The 17,312-nt window shown below is 29.1% G+C and overlaps 2 protein-coding genes across 8 annotated transcripts in view; one reads left to right on the top strand and one right to left on the bottom strand.

The window, feature by feature from the left end:
• The first annotated feature begins 242 nt into the window (after window positions 1-242).
• LOC100162313 lies at window positions 243-9,792 on the top strand. 7 transcript variants are annotated; one of them, XM_016807425.2, is made up of 19 exons: window positions 272-395; window positions 466-611; window positions 2,260-2,359; window positions 2,421-2,560; window positions 2,838-2,898; window positions 2,956-3,086; window positions 3,163-3,566; window positions 4,196-4,494; window positions 5,537-5,721; window positions 5,794-6,080; window positions 6,153-6,255; window positions 6,337-6,427; window positions 7,092-7,190; window positions 7,468-7,664; window positions 7,721-7,920; window positions 8,006-8,270; window positions 8,357-8,542; window positions 8,686-8,899; window positions 8,963-9,792. In XM_016807425.2, the coding sequence occupies exons 3-19, from the start codon at window positions 2,296-2,298 to the stop codon at window positions 9,058-9,060; spliced, it is 3,024 nt and encodes a 1,007-aa protein (XP_016662914.1). In that variant the 5' UTR covers window positions 272-395; window positions 466-611; window positions 2,260-2,295; the 3' UTR covers window positions 9,061-9,792. The 7 variants fall into 7 exon arrangements, with proteins under 7 accessions (XP_008186699.1, XP_008186701.1, XP_016662914.1 ...); XM_029490933.1 differs by having other exon boundaries at window positions 273-395; window positions 2,959-3,086; XM_008188477.3 differs by lacking the exon at window positions 466-611 and having other exon boundaries at window positions 243-395.
• A 3,101-nt stretch (window positions 9,793-12,893) lies between these two features.
• Window positions 12,894-17,312, bottom strand: part of LOC100570194 (peroxisomal membrane protein PEX16-like) — an 11,019-nt gene continuing 6,600 nt past the window's right edge. The window contains exon 5 of the mRNA XM_029490994.1: window positions 12,894-12,982. Coding sequence (XP_029346854.1) covers window positions 12,894-12,982 — 89 coding nt within the window. The remainder of the gene's footprint in view (window positions 12,983-17,312) is intronic.

Genomic DNA, 17,312 nt, shown 5'->3' with positions numbered 1-17,312 from the left:
AAAGGCGAAACGAAACGGCGGGTGGTAAACGACGCGGGAGGAGTAACGCATGTGTATTGTGTGCGTGTGCGTGTGTGATGCGTGAGCGTCGGTGCGCGGGACCGTGTACGCCGATATAACAACATACAGTACATTTGCGTTAGTGTGTGTGTACGTGCGTGCGTGCGTGTTCGGGTTCGTTACGAAATGGCGGCGGCCAGGAATCGATGCAGCGATCACGTGACCGCGGCCGTCCAATGGGGGCTTGTCAGACGGCGCGAACAACATTCCGCTCGCGGGCGCTACCTATGTACAACGACCGCAACCGCCTTGTCCTCCATTTTGACGTCGGTTTCGTATCAACAAGAATTTTGAATAATTTTTTATCTACGAAAATTGCTTCCCGTACAAGATAAGTAAGTATTAAAATTCGATCGGCACGCTCACGCCACCGGTCTGAAATTTTTTATTCATGCCGATCTCTAGGAATATTTTATCATCCCTCTCGGGCGCTACCCGCCACGAACAAGTAGGCACCAACTTAAACACAGAGCGTACCGTTTTACGATAGTTGGTCAATCGGCGGCGGCGGCGGCGGCATCTATTCAGTGGTGGCCGGGAAAATATTTCAAGTAAATAATAACGTATATAAAAAAAAAAAAAGGACGCGACATTGTGTGCGTGTGTGTGTGTTGCGTTGGTCTGTGCGTGCGTGCGAGTTTGTCGTGAGTGCGCGCTTTTCTCTCATCTGCGAGCCCGTTCTCTATTCGGATTTCTTCGATTTCCGATTAAATTTAGGTTATAAAATTTGTTGGTACTTGTCGTTGTTCGGTTCTTGTTGATTTTTTTTTCTCCCCCCGAGCTTTCGAGCTTTTTCATGATAACAGTGTTTTTGCGCGAATTTCAAAACTTGTGTTCGAATACCGTCACCGTCCGTCGTTTTGCTCGTTACAGCCAGCAACGCAGCCGCTAGCCGCCAGAGCGGTTATAAAAATATGGCGCCATTTGTCCGTACGCTTTAAAGTCCCGCTGTCCCGACCTCCGCCGCGTTGGAAACGTGAAAACGAAAAACGGTTGTCTCTAACAGGTAATTAATCTTAAACGGCAACGGATCGTCCACTAGTATAGTTTTCCATCTGTTGTGGTTTTTATTGTTACGTGGTGTACGCTCTCCTTTAAAATATACTCTCCTTAAATCATAAGTCCCACAGAAAATTCGTTCGATGCGTCTGATTTTGATCTCGGTATCTTCTATACTTAGCAAATTATAAATTATAATCATCATCATCCAAAACAGATTCTCGGTCCCTACCTATCTATTGTATTTTGTGTTTAGCCAATTCTCACGATGTTTACTAATTAATCGCAGATTGGATTTCATTTAAAATACCCCAAATAAATTTATGTTATTTTCTATTACCTTCATGATGTCATGCTGTTTAATAAATAATTATAAATCATCAATCTACAATTGCTTGGATAAATTGATTACCATTAAGTATGAGTTCAACTACTAATATTGAGTTTTTAGCTCTATTAAATTTTAAATTCTGTATGTGTTTTGTATGGTTTATTCTGAAATCTAGTATGGTACATAGGTATTTGTATAATATTGCTTTGTTTGTTATTGATGTTTGTTGGATCTTCTTTTTCGAATAACGTCTATGCTAGGTAATATGGAAATATGAAACAATTTGTACAACTCTCGTGTAAATACCTTGTATATTTTATAATAGCGTATTAGTTGTGTTCATAAATTCATACAATTTATAATGTTAATGTATTTGAAATGCTATTTATAGCAATAATCAAATGTTTACTTAAGAATTACCAAATTATATCCGGCTGTATACAAAATTGTTATATTTTAGTGTTTTTACATCTCATTTTATTTATTTACTATAAATAAAGCATTACATATCCCTAATTAGTAGTTACAGTAGTTAACAAATTGTGTAGATTTGTGTATATTTTTGTGATTAACTAAACTTCTGATGGAAACTATGTACAATGTAGTTTAAATCACGATTCTTGATATTTAGCAATTCTGGTAAACTTAGTTAGGTTTTAAATGTAAAAAATTGTCTTAAAATTTTTTTTTACATATCTATTTTAAATACATGTTTATACCGAGGTTAATATTATTGATATTTTATAGATAATTTTAATTTTAAAATATAAATAAATAAAGCAATTTTTAAATACTAAAATGTAACTATATTGAAGTATATTTGTATTGATGTACTTGTTTATTAATGTAAATTCTTTCAAATTTTATAGCATTTTGGTTTCTATGTGAAATTATATTCAGCAATAATGAGTACAGAAGTAGATGAAGCATTAGTTACAAAAGTCGATGAAGCGGAAACTGATGGAAGTGGTAATTTTTCATTATAGCAATATTTAATTTATACTAATTGATTCTTGTTGTTTATTGATAGCTATCAAACAAGAGCTTACCAATGTAGATGTGTTGGTATGTGGTTTATGCCATATAGGATTTCATTTTGTAGAAGAATTTCAAGAACATAAAGATGGAGAATGTAAAAAAGTATCCGCATTTCGAGACCAAAATACCTCGGTACTTATCTAAAATATTAAAAAAATTTATATACATTTTTTTTTTACTTGTTTTACTGTTAACAACCTTTATATTATTTCGTACTATTGTTTTATATTAATTTAATACAAATTATAGTTTTTAAAGAAATGTATCTATTAGTATTATTAGTTTTTAAACTAAATTTTTTATCTTTAAAAATTACAAAATAATGATTCAGTAGTAAAATTAATATTAACCATCTTTATTTTTATTATTATTTATAACATTTAATTTTAATTAAAATATTTAATTTTAGGATAGCAAACCGCAGATTCTTGGATTTTTACTATGGAAAAACTCTCAAACTAAACAAATAGGTACGTACATTCATCTCATTATAAAGTAAATTTAATTGCTTTTTCATTATCTTATAGCAGAAAATGAAGAGGCATGGAAGGTATATAAAATGTGGTGTGTCTTACCTGAAAGTGTAAGAAATTGTTGGATAGAAGCTGCCAAAACTATCCATACTTATGATGAGTTAGCTAAAACTATTCCTGATAAGGTTTGGCATATTTTTTTTCATATTGTAAATTATATTTTTATTTAATATGTGTTTTGTTAATTATGTCTGATTATAGATGATTAAACTTGACACTTTACCAAGTTCTTCGAATGGCAGTTTGGATGAACTGCCACCAGCAGTTATGAAACCTAGTGGAGAATTTCCTTCAGGTCAAGAGTTTGTAGTTGAACGAGTTGTTGCACGTCGTTTTAATCAGAAAAAAAGACAATTTGAATATTTATTAAAATGGGAAGGTTATCCCCCAGAGCAGAATACTTGGGAGCCAGCAGATAATATGGCTGCTTGTTCCCACCTAATAAAACAATATGAGGATTCATTAGTTAAAAATGGTACCATTTCTACCCCAGGAAAAAGAGCAGGACCCGGACGCCCACGAAAGATTGAACAGATCCAAAATATAGGGGTTGTTAAACCTAAAGTTTCCCCGCAAGCGCAAGTTGAACAAATTGGAGTAGCAGGGTAAGATTAAAAGTTTTATTTTATATACCTGGTTAGGACTGGTCGAATAAACTGTTTTAAAAATTTAAGTGATTAATAGTGCTAATACTCTCTTAAACATGATAAGTGGTCTATGAATGGTCCATTCACTTTAGTGTACTATTAAATTAATAAATGTGACACCCATCATTTATATAGTAATTATTTAAATAATTGTGGAATTAATGCATATAGTTATTAAGCATATGTATAATGAATAGTAAAAAATTTAAAATAATTATAACCTTCATTTTATTTATTATATAAAATTATTGAAACAGTATTATTTTAATTTGAAAATAAAACCTCTTTTATTATAAAATTGATTACTTGGTTGGCATGCCTCCTTCTGAGGCTAAAACGAGTATATTTTTTATTATATATAAGTATTATGATGTAAGTATTTAAAGCTTTTAAGTATTTCACTTAAAAGAATTTTTAAATAAAATAATCGTTCATAAAATGTATTGATTTATTAAAGATAAGTTCTACCTACCTATATTATTTTTTTTTAGTACTTTATAAAAAAATTCTTATTTGGGTTCTGGATTTTAAATAATAACTAAGCTTTTTTTTATTGTTTTTAATTTATTTTTATATACATTTTAAAGGAGACCAGTCCGTAGCAGTAAACAAAAAGCAATGGACCAAGTTAAATATTGGTGTGGTACAATGAAAGCCACTGAAGAAGTTATTGAAAGTAAACCATCTCAACCAAATATTCTAAAACGTGATTACGTTATGTTGGAAGAAGACGAGGAAGACGAAGACACTCCACTGTTAAAGAAAAAATATTTTCATCCAGATTCTGAGGATGAAGATTGGGATGATCCATCATTGCATAAATCGAATGCGTCAATTAGTGAAAATGAAGAACCTATCACAAATTATGGAAAAATTATTTCTAGAAGTAAGTTTCATTCATTGATATTTATTACATGTAGACCATATAATACATTTTTGTATAACTTATAATTTTAATTAATTTTTTTATTTAAATATATCAATTTACTTATCATGAAAAATCATAACTCTGTCACTAATTAATTAGTAATTTACAGTTTATTTATATAATTGGTGTATTCATTTTCTTCCAATCATAATATCCATTGACTGTTAAATTATTCAATTCAATATCATTTATTTTTACTATTGTTATTACTTTCTAATTTGTGATTTTTTAAGTTATTTTTACTAACTAACAAACTTAAATGGTATACAAAGGTTTGTATTTTTGTTCAATTTCAAAAAATATTGTTATCACTTATCACAATGGTAATACCACACCTTAAATACATGTAACCACTTTACTAACTTATATACTCTTTGATCATACTTGAATGCATAGCATGTCCCATTAAGGCTCTACATATAATAGGTATGCTATGCCATCGTTTTGTGACTTTTATAAATGAAAAAGGCGAAAAATTCATATTCACATACCCGACGTGAAATGGGTAGCATACCTAGTATCTTTAGTGCCCTACTCACATCTATGTTTATATTACTTATGCTGTTACCGTGCATTTTTTGTAAATCAGAAATGAAAAGGAAACTATTCAAGTGAGGTAAATTGGGGGGGGGGGGGAGTGACAGGGTCTGCAGAATTAATCAAATAAAACCACATATAATACAATGCCCCCTAAACTTAGTGACATGTTTACCCGAAGATATAATTAATGCAATGCTTAGCATAATCAATGGAGCAAAAAATGAATGTGATAAGCATTTATACAAGCCTGGACAAGATAAGGAGAAGAACATTATTTAAATAGTTAATATAATTTACCCCTATAGCTTTTTTTAAAATAAGAATTTCTCTAATACAATTTACGTTTAGAAAAACAATGGTTACTCTAAAGAAAACTATACTATCTTAGATCTTTGAGAGTTATCAATTCTGATATTTATTACTTATAAATAAATAACATACTAATTTTATTTATTTAAAGGTCAACTGACAATGGAGGAACGCATAAAGTATAATGTTTCAAGAAATATCACAAGACCTTCAGCATTTCCTGTGTTAAAACGAGAAGAACGGGTTAAAAAAATTAAAACTCATCTGGCTCATTTCAACAATTTTCATAGAAATTCTGAAATGGGCTTATTACAAATTTCACCACATTTAACTCAAGTAATGTATTTTTTAATACTGTAAGTTTTATTTTCAATTGTTTTAAATGTTATATTATTCTTTTCATTTTAGGTAACTTTAGCAGCATCTAAGGGTTTTGTGAAATTAGAAACTAATCAAGTTCCACTATCTGGTATATATATATATTCTAACAATGAAGGATATACTAGATTAAACTTAAGTGATAAGACTCAGACTATGATGATGATGATGAAGAATAGGGATGATCCAAAAAAAGGGAAAGTGGTTTATGCTGACGGAGCTCAACTTTTGCAGCCTCCAAAGAAAACCCTTGACCTATCCAAAGCAAGAGAAACTGTACACCAATCATCTCCTTTAATGAAATCCTATGCTAAGAAGTATGTAAATTATTATTATTATTTATTATAAAAAATTATGTAAATTTATAAATTATATTGTACGTTTCTTAGACCATTTGTTCCACCCACAAAAATCCAAGCTGCTGTAAAGCCTAGACCATTTTTACACAAAGTTGCTGCTGCTAATCCAGAGTATGAAAAATCTTTGCTGCAGGTATAAATTGCAAATTTATCATTTTACCTGTTAAATATGATTTCATAAATATTTATATTTTAATGCTTATTTTTTTTCTAGAAACACCAAGGTTCTCCAGGGATGAAACCTCATCATAGTAATATGACATTTGTTCCTAGACGTACTTTAAATAACAGAGCAGTTCAACAAGGTAATTATTGTTTTAACACAATTATTTTCCTATAAATAAAATGGTTATTATTTATATTTACTGATTTGGTTACCTAAAAAAAAACGACATTAAAAGTAACTGCTTTTGTTTTTATTTGTGTATTCAAAATTTTGTATAATAATGTACTATAATTTTTGAATTTTTGATATTTTATATTATTTAATTTCATAGCTACCAAGGAAAATTATTATTATAACTAACCACATGATTCTTTATTATTAAAGTTGAGAATAAGATGATGTTTCTCAAAATAATTCTTTTAAGATTGTGATTAAGGTTACAGATCTGTCGAAAATACAGCTATGATTTTTTTTGTCCATAAACATGTGTAACGCCGGTATCTATGGCCATATTTTAAATAGTGCACGATACCTATGTTGTATATATTTATTTATATTTGATTACACTAAACTTTAGTTTAAATTATTTGAATTAATTATATTTTAATATTTAAATTTTTAACAAGATGTATTGTTCATATGTTAATTATTATTAAACATTATAAATATTAATTATTATTCATTTAATTTAGATAACAGTCATTCATATTTTATAAAAACAAAAGCTATTGTAAATAGTGGGTGTCTCAAATTATAAGTTTATGCGAAATTAATCGCTGCTGTTCATGGCCAATATTTTCCAGGTGCTTTCGCTTATAACACCCTAGAGCAGTTAGAATTTTGGGAAGACACGGCATCCGACACTGATGACGGCGGCCTGTCGGACCATTTCCCATCAGAAGGTTCTTAATTTTTAGATTTTCGTTTGAAACAAGTTTTTCATATCATTTTGACAGATTTTTGATGACTTACATCTTGGTTCAGAAATTATAGTTATTGTTCTTACATTATTTTTTAGTAAATAATAGTTTTAGAAAACGCAACATTTTGGTCACGACAGCAGCGGTTATTAGCCGCAATAGAGAATCGGCTTTTATGTAAAGCATACTCATGACGTTTGTCATCAAAAGTTTGTCATGACACTTACAGTCAAAATATATATTTTATTAATCATTTCAGACGTTTCAATTCCACCTAATAGTCCAAATAGACCATTAACACTTTGTCCAACAACTGGAAAAAGATTAATGAAAGCTGAAGGCGAAAAAACGCCAGAGCCTACTCCACCATCAAGTCCTAAAACAATGATAACTATTGATGAATCATCTTTAATGGGTAGACAACATGACAATTCTTCATTACCAACAATAATTAAAGTATGTATTTGAAAAAAAAAAAATTGAATTAAAGAATAAATTAATATTTTTTTTAGTTGGAACCTGGAACTGGACATTTAGGAAATCAAAATCCTATGATGTCTTATGTTGAGCCAGAAAAAGTGAATATAAATCGTACACCTCAGATGCAACATCATCAAGCCAGACAAAGTTTTGTTAATTATAAAGACATTCCAGCTGCTTCAAACTCTGGCTTACGCATGAAAAAAACTAATTCAAGACCTAATAATAACAGGTTTGTTTAAATGTATTTATGAATATAGTCTGTTAGTTAAATTGGTAGGTATAATCAAATATATATTGAAATCTTTTTATTTTAGTAATAAATCGCTGCATGTGAGCTCTGGAATTTCAAAATCCCATAGTTCTCTAAACGTTCCAGCTCGAAAAATACAACAGAAACAACAACAACCAATACAACAACATCAACATCAACATCAACAACAACATCATGAACAACAAATTACTCAACCTTTCCCAGGACAGCAGGCTATACTGACAGATGAATCTGGTCGTTTGATATTATCTGCTGATGATACTGATAGTATGATTACTTTAACAGGCGACGATGGCATGCTCTATCAGGTAAAAATATTAGATAGATTTAAATTCATACTTATGAGTTTATAATAAAACATAATTTTCTGAAATTTTCAAATACTGTTTTTTAGGTTTCCGCTGCACAGTTAGCTGCTAGTGGAGGTACAGTTTTATTAGCTGGTAATGAAGGCGATGGGCAACAGTGTGTATACCTTGCTGATGATAATGCTAGTATAATGCAAACCAACCATAATCAAGAAGGGATGATAGCATTAGATGATTTTGGCAACACCGTTGGTCAATTAATGCCTCATCAGGTATGTACAAATAAAAAATACCATTGTGAAAGTCAATAATTTGGTACTGATGATGAAAACAATGTTATTGGTGTCTTATATTGAATACATACCTCATGTTTTATACTATAATAATTTATTTATTCCACAATTATTTATTTTAGCTTGACTTGGGAAACTTGGTAACTGATGATGCTGGAAATATGTATATGAAAGATAATGAAACTGGTCAATATGTACCTGTATCAGCAACAGAACAGGGAGGCCAAGTTGTTATACAAACAAATGAAAATTTTGCACAAGAACCTCAAGTTATGCAAGAAGATCCAGATCAATTAGTTGCACAAATTGTTGATGCTGGAGAGCCAAATCCTGGAGGTATGTTTTTTTTTGTGTTTAGAAATTAATTTATTTGACTTAAAATTATTTTTTTTTAAATAGGTGGTCCACGCAGAGTTGTGTTGCAATTACCCGATGGTAATTTAATGGTGACCGAAATGGACGAAGAACAGTTTGCTGCTTTGGAAATGGATAAATAGTATACATTATAGAATGCTATTGATGCTTAAGTTAATACAAAATTTTTTCAGCTATTTTAACAATATTGAATAACTAAATTTTAAATATACATTGTTATATTTTATTTGTATATACGGTATGACATATTAAGATTTTTAAAATCTTTCATGTATGACTGATTCAAATTGAAGAGAGCAAAAAAAATGTTTCGTTATTGAAAACAATACATTATATCTATTAAGATATATATTTTACCAAATAAAAAGTTTATATTATTCTTATGGGATATTAAAAATGTATAATTACAAAATTAAGGCTAATTATAAGATTTTTTTATTTTCATTTCTTAACTTTGATTTGGTTTAATTTTTAAACTTTATCATTGCTAAAAATGTATTTTAACAAATAATGGAAATGTCGTTTTTTTTTTAATAATTTTGGAAATATGTTTAGTGAATTAGTTTTTTTATTTGATCACTTGTTTAAATAAAAAAAATAAACACTTGTAGATTTTATGTAAATAACCTATGTTTTGGTTGTTACTAAAAAATCAAAACCCATATTATTTAAAATAATACAATAGTTTTAACAAATGGAATCAGTTATGTAAAATTTTCATGTATATAGACTAGATTTTATTGATAAAATAATATATTTATTTTAATTTTATACTAAATATTTTAAAATAAAATCTGAACTAAGTTATCTTTTATACATGTACATAATTGGAAATAAAAAATATTATACTTGAACTATTTTTTTTATATATGAACATTTCAAATATATTTTGTTATGATAAATATACGTCTGAATACATCATACATAATACATGGTTTGTTAATATTCTGGTGTACTTACAACTCACCTATTGCTTGAGAGTTGAGACTTACTTTTGGGTCCTAGGTTCGAGTTCACCTTGTCATTACTTCTCTCACAACTATCACAGCTTACACACTCAGAATATATAGAATAAACTCACATGCACACACATATATGTGTCTTAGACTAAGGTAAATGTGAAGTACTCAAAAAGAAAACCAAGTAATAATAAGTAAATAATTAGGTGGCCTACTAATACAAAATAAATATATAATTAATAAAAAGGAGAAAACCAATTTTGTACATGCCCCAGTTATATTATTCATATTGGTCTTTCGTCTGTTACAACTACTACACCGTACTCAAGAATTAACAGTAAAAGAGAATGAAGAACTTTGTGTTAACTTGGAGTTTGATGAATTCAAGAATTTTGGGTGCGGGTAGACGTACAATCCTAATCATCATTCATGAATTATGATACTGCAGAGATCACGGGCGTGTCTGTTGAACACTATCGTCTCGCTCTACTGACCTAATTCTGAAATTGTGATGGTTAGTTAATATTATAAATTTGAACAAAAAGATAAACCTTCACATTAACAAAATAAAAAAAATAAAGTAGGCGATTATACATTTTGAAAAACTGGGAAAGTCGCCTGTACAGCAGTAGGTAGTTTTGACCTTTGAGAATATATGCGCGCAGACTCCATAGTTCATTGGCAAGGTCTACAAACAAAAAAACAATATAAAAATAGTGCTTTAAAAGTTTTAAATACATTTTTATTTAATTATAAAATTTGCTAGTAATTTTCATAAAAAAAATATTCATAGCGTTTGAATCTTGTTTACATCTATAGACTATAAGCCATAAAGTATAACTTCTTTAATATATATTTTCGTCTTCTAACGTCAGTTTTAAAAATCAAAATTTACAATTTATGAATTACATTTTGTGTTCGTTAAGAAAAACGGATTCGATCAGTATACTGTATACATTGTCTTTTAGTAAGAAGTCAGTTAGTCACTACCTACTTTAGTAATGTATTTATTTAATGGATGTGTTAATTTTTGGGTATTAATATTTTCTTACAGCTACAACATTTTATTGTATTAATCCTCTATCTCATAACTTCACAGACTTATTTCCTACAGTTAACATTATATTATTATGTGTTGTAATTTGATAAGTACCATAGGTACCTATAATTTATAGCATAAGCATTTAGCATAGATGCCATAGCCGTATTAAACGTTGAAATTGGTCTAACCTTCACCGTAATTTTTATTATGATGATATAGTTAAAACATTTTCCTAGTCACAGTCCAAAAAGAAAATTTAAATATTTAAATTCACAATTTTTTTACATGAGAGTTCATATTATTATAAAATTCGTTTTTTGAAACTAATCAATTTGTTTTTCGCCCCTGGGTGGAGAATTTCTAAATACGGCTCTGGGCGACTTGTCAGTGGGCATACTACCTATGTATTTCCTGATGGCTAATCTAACCTGCCGTACACTTTTGTCTATCAAGCTGTATATTTGTTGCTCAAATAATAATAAAAAGAAAACCGGCGGAAATCGCTTCGCTGGTCGAGGTCACTCAACAGTCACAGGAATGTATATGATTAATTTGAATTCAATGATAAATTATTGGTGATTTAGGGACGGTGAGCCGACGGCTGATAAATCGATAAACGAAAAGCCGACGGTCATAAACCAACAACCGACGAGCCGACATCGCGTATTATTATTTCGATAACGGGTATATTATATTATTATTATGTATGTATAATATTAACTTTCCAAATACTATTGATATTAGTTTATCATGGACATTTTTTGAAATAAAAGATAAATAAAATATATCAAACCAGTATATTATAACATCTGAAATATGCTGCTCGTATGAAATGTTTTAATCTATACTTCTATACCTACCTACTGATGTTAAAAAAGTCAAAATTGTTTTTTTGTTTGTTTGAAATGGATTAACTTAAAAACTCAGGGCCGTATTTAAAGAGTGGTTCAGGAGGGCTTATGTCGGGGGTGACAATATTTTTACGGCGACTTTAAAAAAGTAGAGCGATGTTTTCGAATGCCTACGCAATGGGAAATTATAAACTAATAACAAATATATATGAATGGCAATTTGTTAAAAGAGACCAAAGTTACATTTTTGACAAAAATAATTTTGTTGTATATTATTCATGCTCTTATGTAAACACATCGTTTTGTGCTAAAAAGTACCTATTTCGTATCATATATCTTGTCTGTGCAAAATTATTATGAGATATTTCATAGTTTGTTAAAAGGTGCCTAGGTATTTACCAGTTACGCAAATATGAATAAAGGAAAACTGTTTTTTGTTTCTCCTGAAAAGTAGTTTAAAATGTACATGGATCCCTTTTAAGGTTTAACAAATTGCCATTCATATAGGTACCTACTATATTTATAATAAACAGTTTTAACTAATGAATTGGCTGAGTCACGGGGAAGGTTTTAATGTATAATACGTTTTAGAACAAATGACAAAATAATAAAATGTAAGAATAATCTATATCATCTATCTACATAAATAAAAATTAAATATTAATATATTTTTGGTTGTTAGGTAATCGCAGCACTTGAGAACGGCTGTATCGTTTTGGCTTATTATTAAAAATAAAAAAAAAATGTTTGACGTTTGTAATAGTACAAATAAGGAATGGGAGGTTGTTTGTAAGTTGGATTAAGTAAAAATGACAAACTTGGTATAATTTTGAAACTTAGAAGAGTTAACCTAACCCGCAGGTGGTTATTGCCTACCTAATAATATACCGCTCGCATAATCACAAGCCAGTCTCACAGCAACGTCTTGCGGGATGGCCATAAATTATAATATAATCAAACGTGTTCAAAACTAGACTGACTCACTGACTGATCAAAGTAGAGTCTAAACAGTGATAGCTTGATGTTGAGGTTTGTAATTTTTTTGGTACCTTCGTACCACCATGTAAGTGTGCACTTAGAAAGCATTTTCCAAAACTCGCATTTTAAAGTGGTTCTTGCACAAGTATTTTGAGATTCAAGATGGCCGCTGGACATTTTATGTTTTGAACGCCATTGGCCATTACACCGAATACTAAATAGGTAATGAATTGAAAAAGGTTTTAATCATATTGAGACGACGGAGAACGAAGTGCACGTGGTAAGTTAGTAATATTATAATAATATAAATTTAATAGAACCCCATATATATTTTAAAAGATATATAGATTATATTAAAAAATAATTAGTGTACAAATAATTGAAAACAATTTGAGCTGAGATTAATATTTTGCTTCATGAAACTTATAAATAATTAATGATATATAATTTTTAACATAACCTAGGTAGGTCGTAGGTGCCTTATTTCTATAAGACTTAAGTCTTTCAATTCACACCTAGTTACGCCAACGCATACAAGAAAGTTCTTGTTGAAAAAAGAACAAAGAACAAAGAATAATATATTCGAATAATATAGTAATACCCAATCAAAGAAATCTATTGAACTATCCGATTCTAAATCACCTACGTGTAACACACTTACACCTCTACATCAGCTATTCGTTAACTAATAACTATAATACCGCTAGTAACGATAGATTGTGGTAGGATTAACTGTTTTTCCATCTTTAAGGCCTGGAGTTTTCTTTAATATATTAAACACTCTTATGAGTTCAGATTTATCTATGGGGGTATAGTCAGTAGTTACCCCTCACCTCAGTGGCGTAGCCAGGATTTTTTTCGGGGGAGGGGGTCTGATTAAACTTTTACACTTCTACACATTAAACACATACTAGAACAGATAGATAGCTGAAAAGTGTTAATACTTATAAGTACAGTGGCGTGCTCAGGGGGGGGGGGAGGGTTAGGAGTTATATCCCCCCTATTGTCTTTTTTTGCCGACTTACAGAAAACCACTTATTAGTTATTACAGATGTTTAGAGTCATTCATTTTTTTATTAATTATTAATTTTATTCATTGAGTCAACAAGCTTGAAATTTAATACGAGGCTCTTAATATATTCTTACAATAGCAGTTGAAAAATATATAAATACAGTCACAATTTTTTTTTTATAAGCATTTAGTTCAAATTTTGACCAATTACGAAAAAAATCACGAAAATGTGCAAATTATTTTGAGTAAGAAATTCTTAAAACATTTTATTTTTAAATCTGACTATCTAAGATTTGATAATTTAATACAAGATTCCTCATAAGTTTATCTACCTTTATCAAAAAAAAAAATGTTTACCGGAAAGTCAAATTAAATTTTTATGAGCGTTTGAAGTTCAAATTTTAACATCATTGGATATTCACTCAATTTCTCATGTAGACATTTTCTTATATTGTACTTTTTTTATATAATATATAACAATACATTTTTATTTGTTTGGTCAAAAAGCATGAAAATATAATACAGGACCCTTAATATATTTTTACAATAGCAGTTGAAAAATATTAAAAATACATATGCACAATTTTTTTATAAATATTTAAAGTCTTAATTTTGACAAAATGTATCAAACTTAAAATTTAAAATGCGGGTACGTGGATGTCACTCTGCTGTATAGTAGGTTACAAGTGGTTCAATGTATAATGGATTTTGTCAAACTTGAATTCAATGATATATAATTTGTATCCAGGATAAAAAAAAAAATAAAAACCATTGTAAAACCATTAGCTTCTAAAATGATTTAGTAGTTAAAAATGTACATATATATATATATCAATAACAACAATATAAATATAATATACAGTATCCTAGGCTGCCAAACTGTCTCTGCTCAGAACCGTTTTTTGCACACATGGATTATATATCAGAAATATATCATTGAATTTCAATTTACAGTCAACCAATTGTAGCCTACTGTACAGCAGAGCGACTTCCACTTATCCGCTATTTATTTTGTTTATTTTTAAAAAAAAAATGCCCCCCCTCCCTTTTAAAATTCCTAGACACGCCACTGTATAGGTAGTACATTTTTAAATATTTTAAATACAATTTAAGACTTTTTGAGCGACTATAATTTTTTTATTTTTTTAACATTTCGGGCGGGGGGGCTGCAGCCCCCTCAGCCCCCCCTGGCTACGCCACTGCCTCACCTTGATTCTTTTAATTAACTTTGAAGGTTTAATGTTCTTATACTTAAAATGAAGACTGTGAAAAAGTACTGCATAATTATATTAATAGCACTCACTGTCCAACTAACGAATTACTATTTACTATAGGTACCTATATACACTGTATAGTCTATAAAACCTTTATCCGTTGTATTTTTAGCCTTTTCAATTAGCTACCTAAATAAATCGAACAATATTGACACGAATATTTTAAGACTAAAAAAATATTTACCTAATTTATAACCTTTTTGTATTTAAAATATTTATTTGAATGATAAGTTTAACATTAAAAACATTTAGTTTCTAGAAACATCTAGTTTTTAGAAACATCTAGTTTCTTAATTTTCTTGTTACATTTGTTAAATTAATAGTACCTTTTTAATTGACGTTTTTACAAATCGTAATATTTTATTAAAATAATAAATACATTATTAACAATATCGAAAACCTTTTTTTCTAAATATTTAGAACGTGCGTATATATTTATTCACTAAATATAGGTACTCTGTGAATTTATTGATACATTATTTATACATTTTATTCATCGATATTTATTTATCTTCAATGTAAATATGTTAGATGGTAGATGGCAATGTAATCATGCGATTGACTACAGTTATTACCTACTTCTTAGTTATTAGTTATTATAATATGATCTTTTAAAGGTATTTACTATTTTGTTAATATTTAACGAAAAAATGTTATAATTCTAATTCTATTTTTTTGTTAAGGCTGAGATAACATTTAGTTAGCTACAGGTACTTAATCATATTTTAAACTTTTAGATTCTGAGCGGAGCGAAGGATGCTAGTGGTTTTACAATGGTGCTTATTTTTTATTTTTTTTTATCCTGTATACAAAATTTCTACCAGAAGGAGTACTTCGATTTCAACATACAGTTCCTTATCTTTTAGCAAATTAGATCAAGATGGTACTTTAAAGAGGTCATTTTTCGATTTTCTCAATAGTTATTTAATGCTACAGGAACACGATTATCCGTGTAGATAACCGTGCTCAGGAAAAACTACAAATTACGAAAAACCGCTAAAATGGGATTTTAATTTCTAATGCTTTATTGTTAGTCATCATAGCAACGAATAAAAAATAATAATTTTATAATATTAATTCAACTTACAGGATATAATAAATAATAACAATATAAAATATCTAAACTGACAAACCGTCTCCGTTCAGAATCGTTTTTATTATATAAGGATATTATATCATTGAATTCAAGTTTACTACAATCCATTATACATTGACCCACTTGTAACATACTGTACAGATGAGCGACATCCATCTACCCGCTTTTTTTTAGTATTTAATTTATATGATATTATAGGATATCATAACTTATTAAAAATGTAATTTTAATTTTTAATCCAATGTGATGATTTAGTGATTAGCGTCAACCATTTATATTATATTATTCGATGATATGGTACCTAAAACCTACTATTACCATATAAAACTTAAGTTATTTTTAAAATAAAAAATATAATATAAATTCGTATCTACCATTCAATTTTTATTATAAACTCAAATTAAGTCCAATAGAATAATAATAATAAGAAGAATAATTATGATTAGTAGGTATCTACTATCTAATAAGTAGTAAGTTTTAGAGCTGATTTAATAAAGTAAATGTATAGGTACATTCAAAAGTTTAAAAAAACCGTAAATGTAAATCTGTATTCTGTAATAGTAATACCTATATTATAGGTAGGTACTTACTATTATTAAATTTATAAGATATCAGTTTTTAATACTTATATTTTTGGATAAACAAAGTATTATCTAATATTGTATATTTTATTAAATGGTTTAAAATATTTATACTACTATATAGTAAATAATAATATACTTTTTATTAAATGGTTTAATAGATTTTATTAATAGATTAATAATAATGTATATACATTTGTGATGTGGAGGGTGATAACTGGTTGGACAATTTATATACAAGATCACTTTAAATAATTAATTTTGTCACCAATGTTTGCAAGAATTACAATTTAAAATTTATTAAATTGCCAATATTGGATACCAGGATAAATTTAAAATTTAAATCCATATTACCAATTTTCTTTAATCACATTAGTGGCAGGTCGGTACATAGATAATAGAAGAATCTATTATCTATGAGGTGCTAGGTATTAAAACCGGTTCTAGGTCACTTTGTACGGTCGAGCATTAAAAGTGCGAAACGCGGACACTTTGTACGGTCGAGTAAAAAGGTACATTGCAGAACGCGGACACTTTGTACGGTCGGGTAAATAGGTACGTTACAGATCGCGGACACCTTG

The sequence above is a fragment of the Acyrthosiphon pisum genome, chromosome A2 (genome assembly GCF_005508785.2).
Source record: "Acyrthosiphon pisum isolate AL4f chromosome A2, pea_aphid_22Mar2018_4r6ur, whole genome shotgun sequence".
Classification (NCBI taxonomy): Eukaryota; Metazoa; Arthropoda; class Insecta; order Hemiptera; family Aphididae; genus Acyrthosiphon; species Acyrthosiphon pisum.
This window is presented reverse-complemented; position numbering and strand designations above follow the sequence as displayed.

Bases quoted from the DNA above. Each gene is read 5' to 3' on its own strand.
- LOC100162313 (XM_008188477.3), top strand. From the start codon at position 2,296: ATGAGTACAGAAGTAGATGAAGCATTAGTTACAAAAGTCGATGAAGCG. The intron at 3,087-3,162 runs GTTTGGCATATT...GTCTGATTATAG, and splicing joins CTAAAACTATTCCTGATAAG to ATGATTAAACTTGACACTTT. The intron at 4,495-5,536 runs GTAAGTTTCATT...ATTTATTTAAAG, and splicing joins TGGAAAAATTATTTCTAGAA to GTCAACTGACAATGGAGGAA.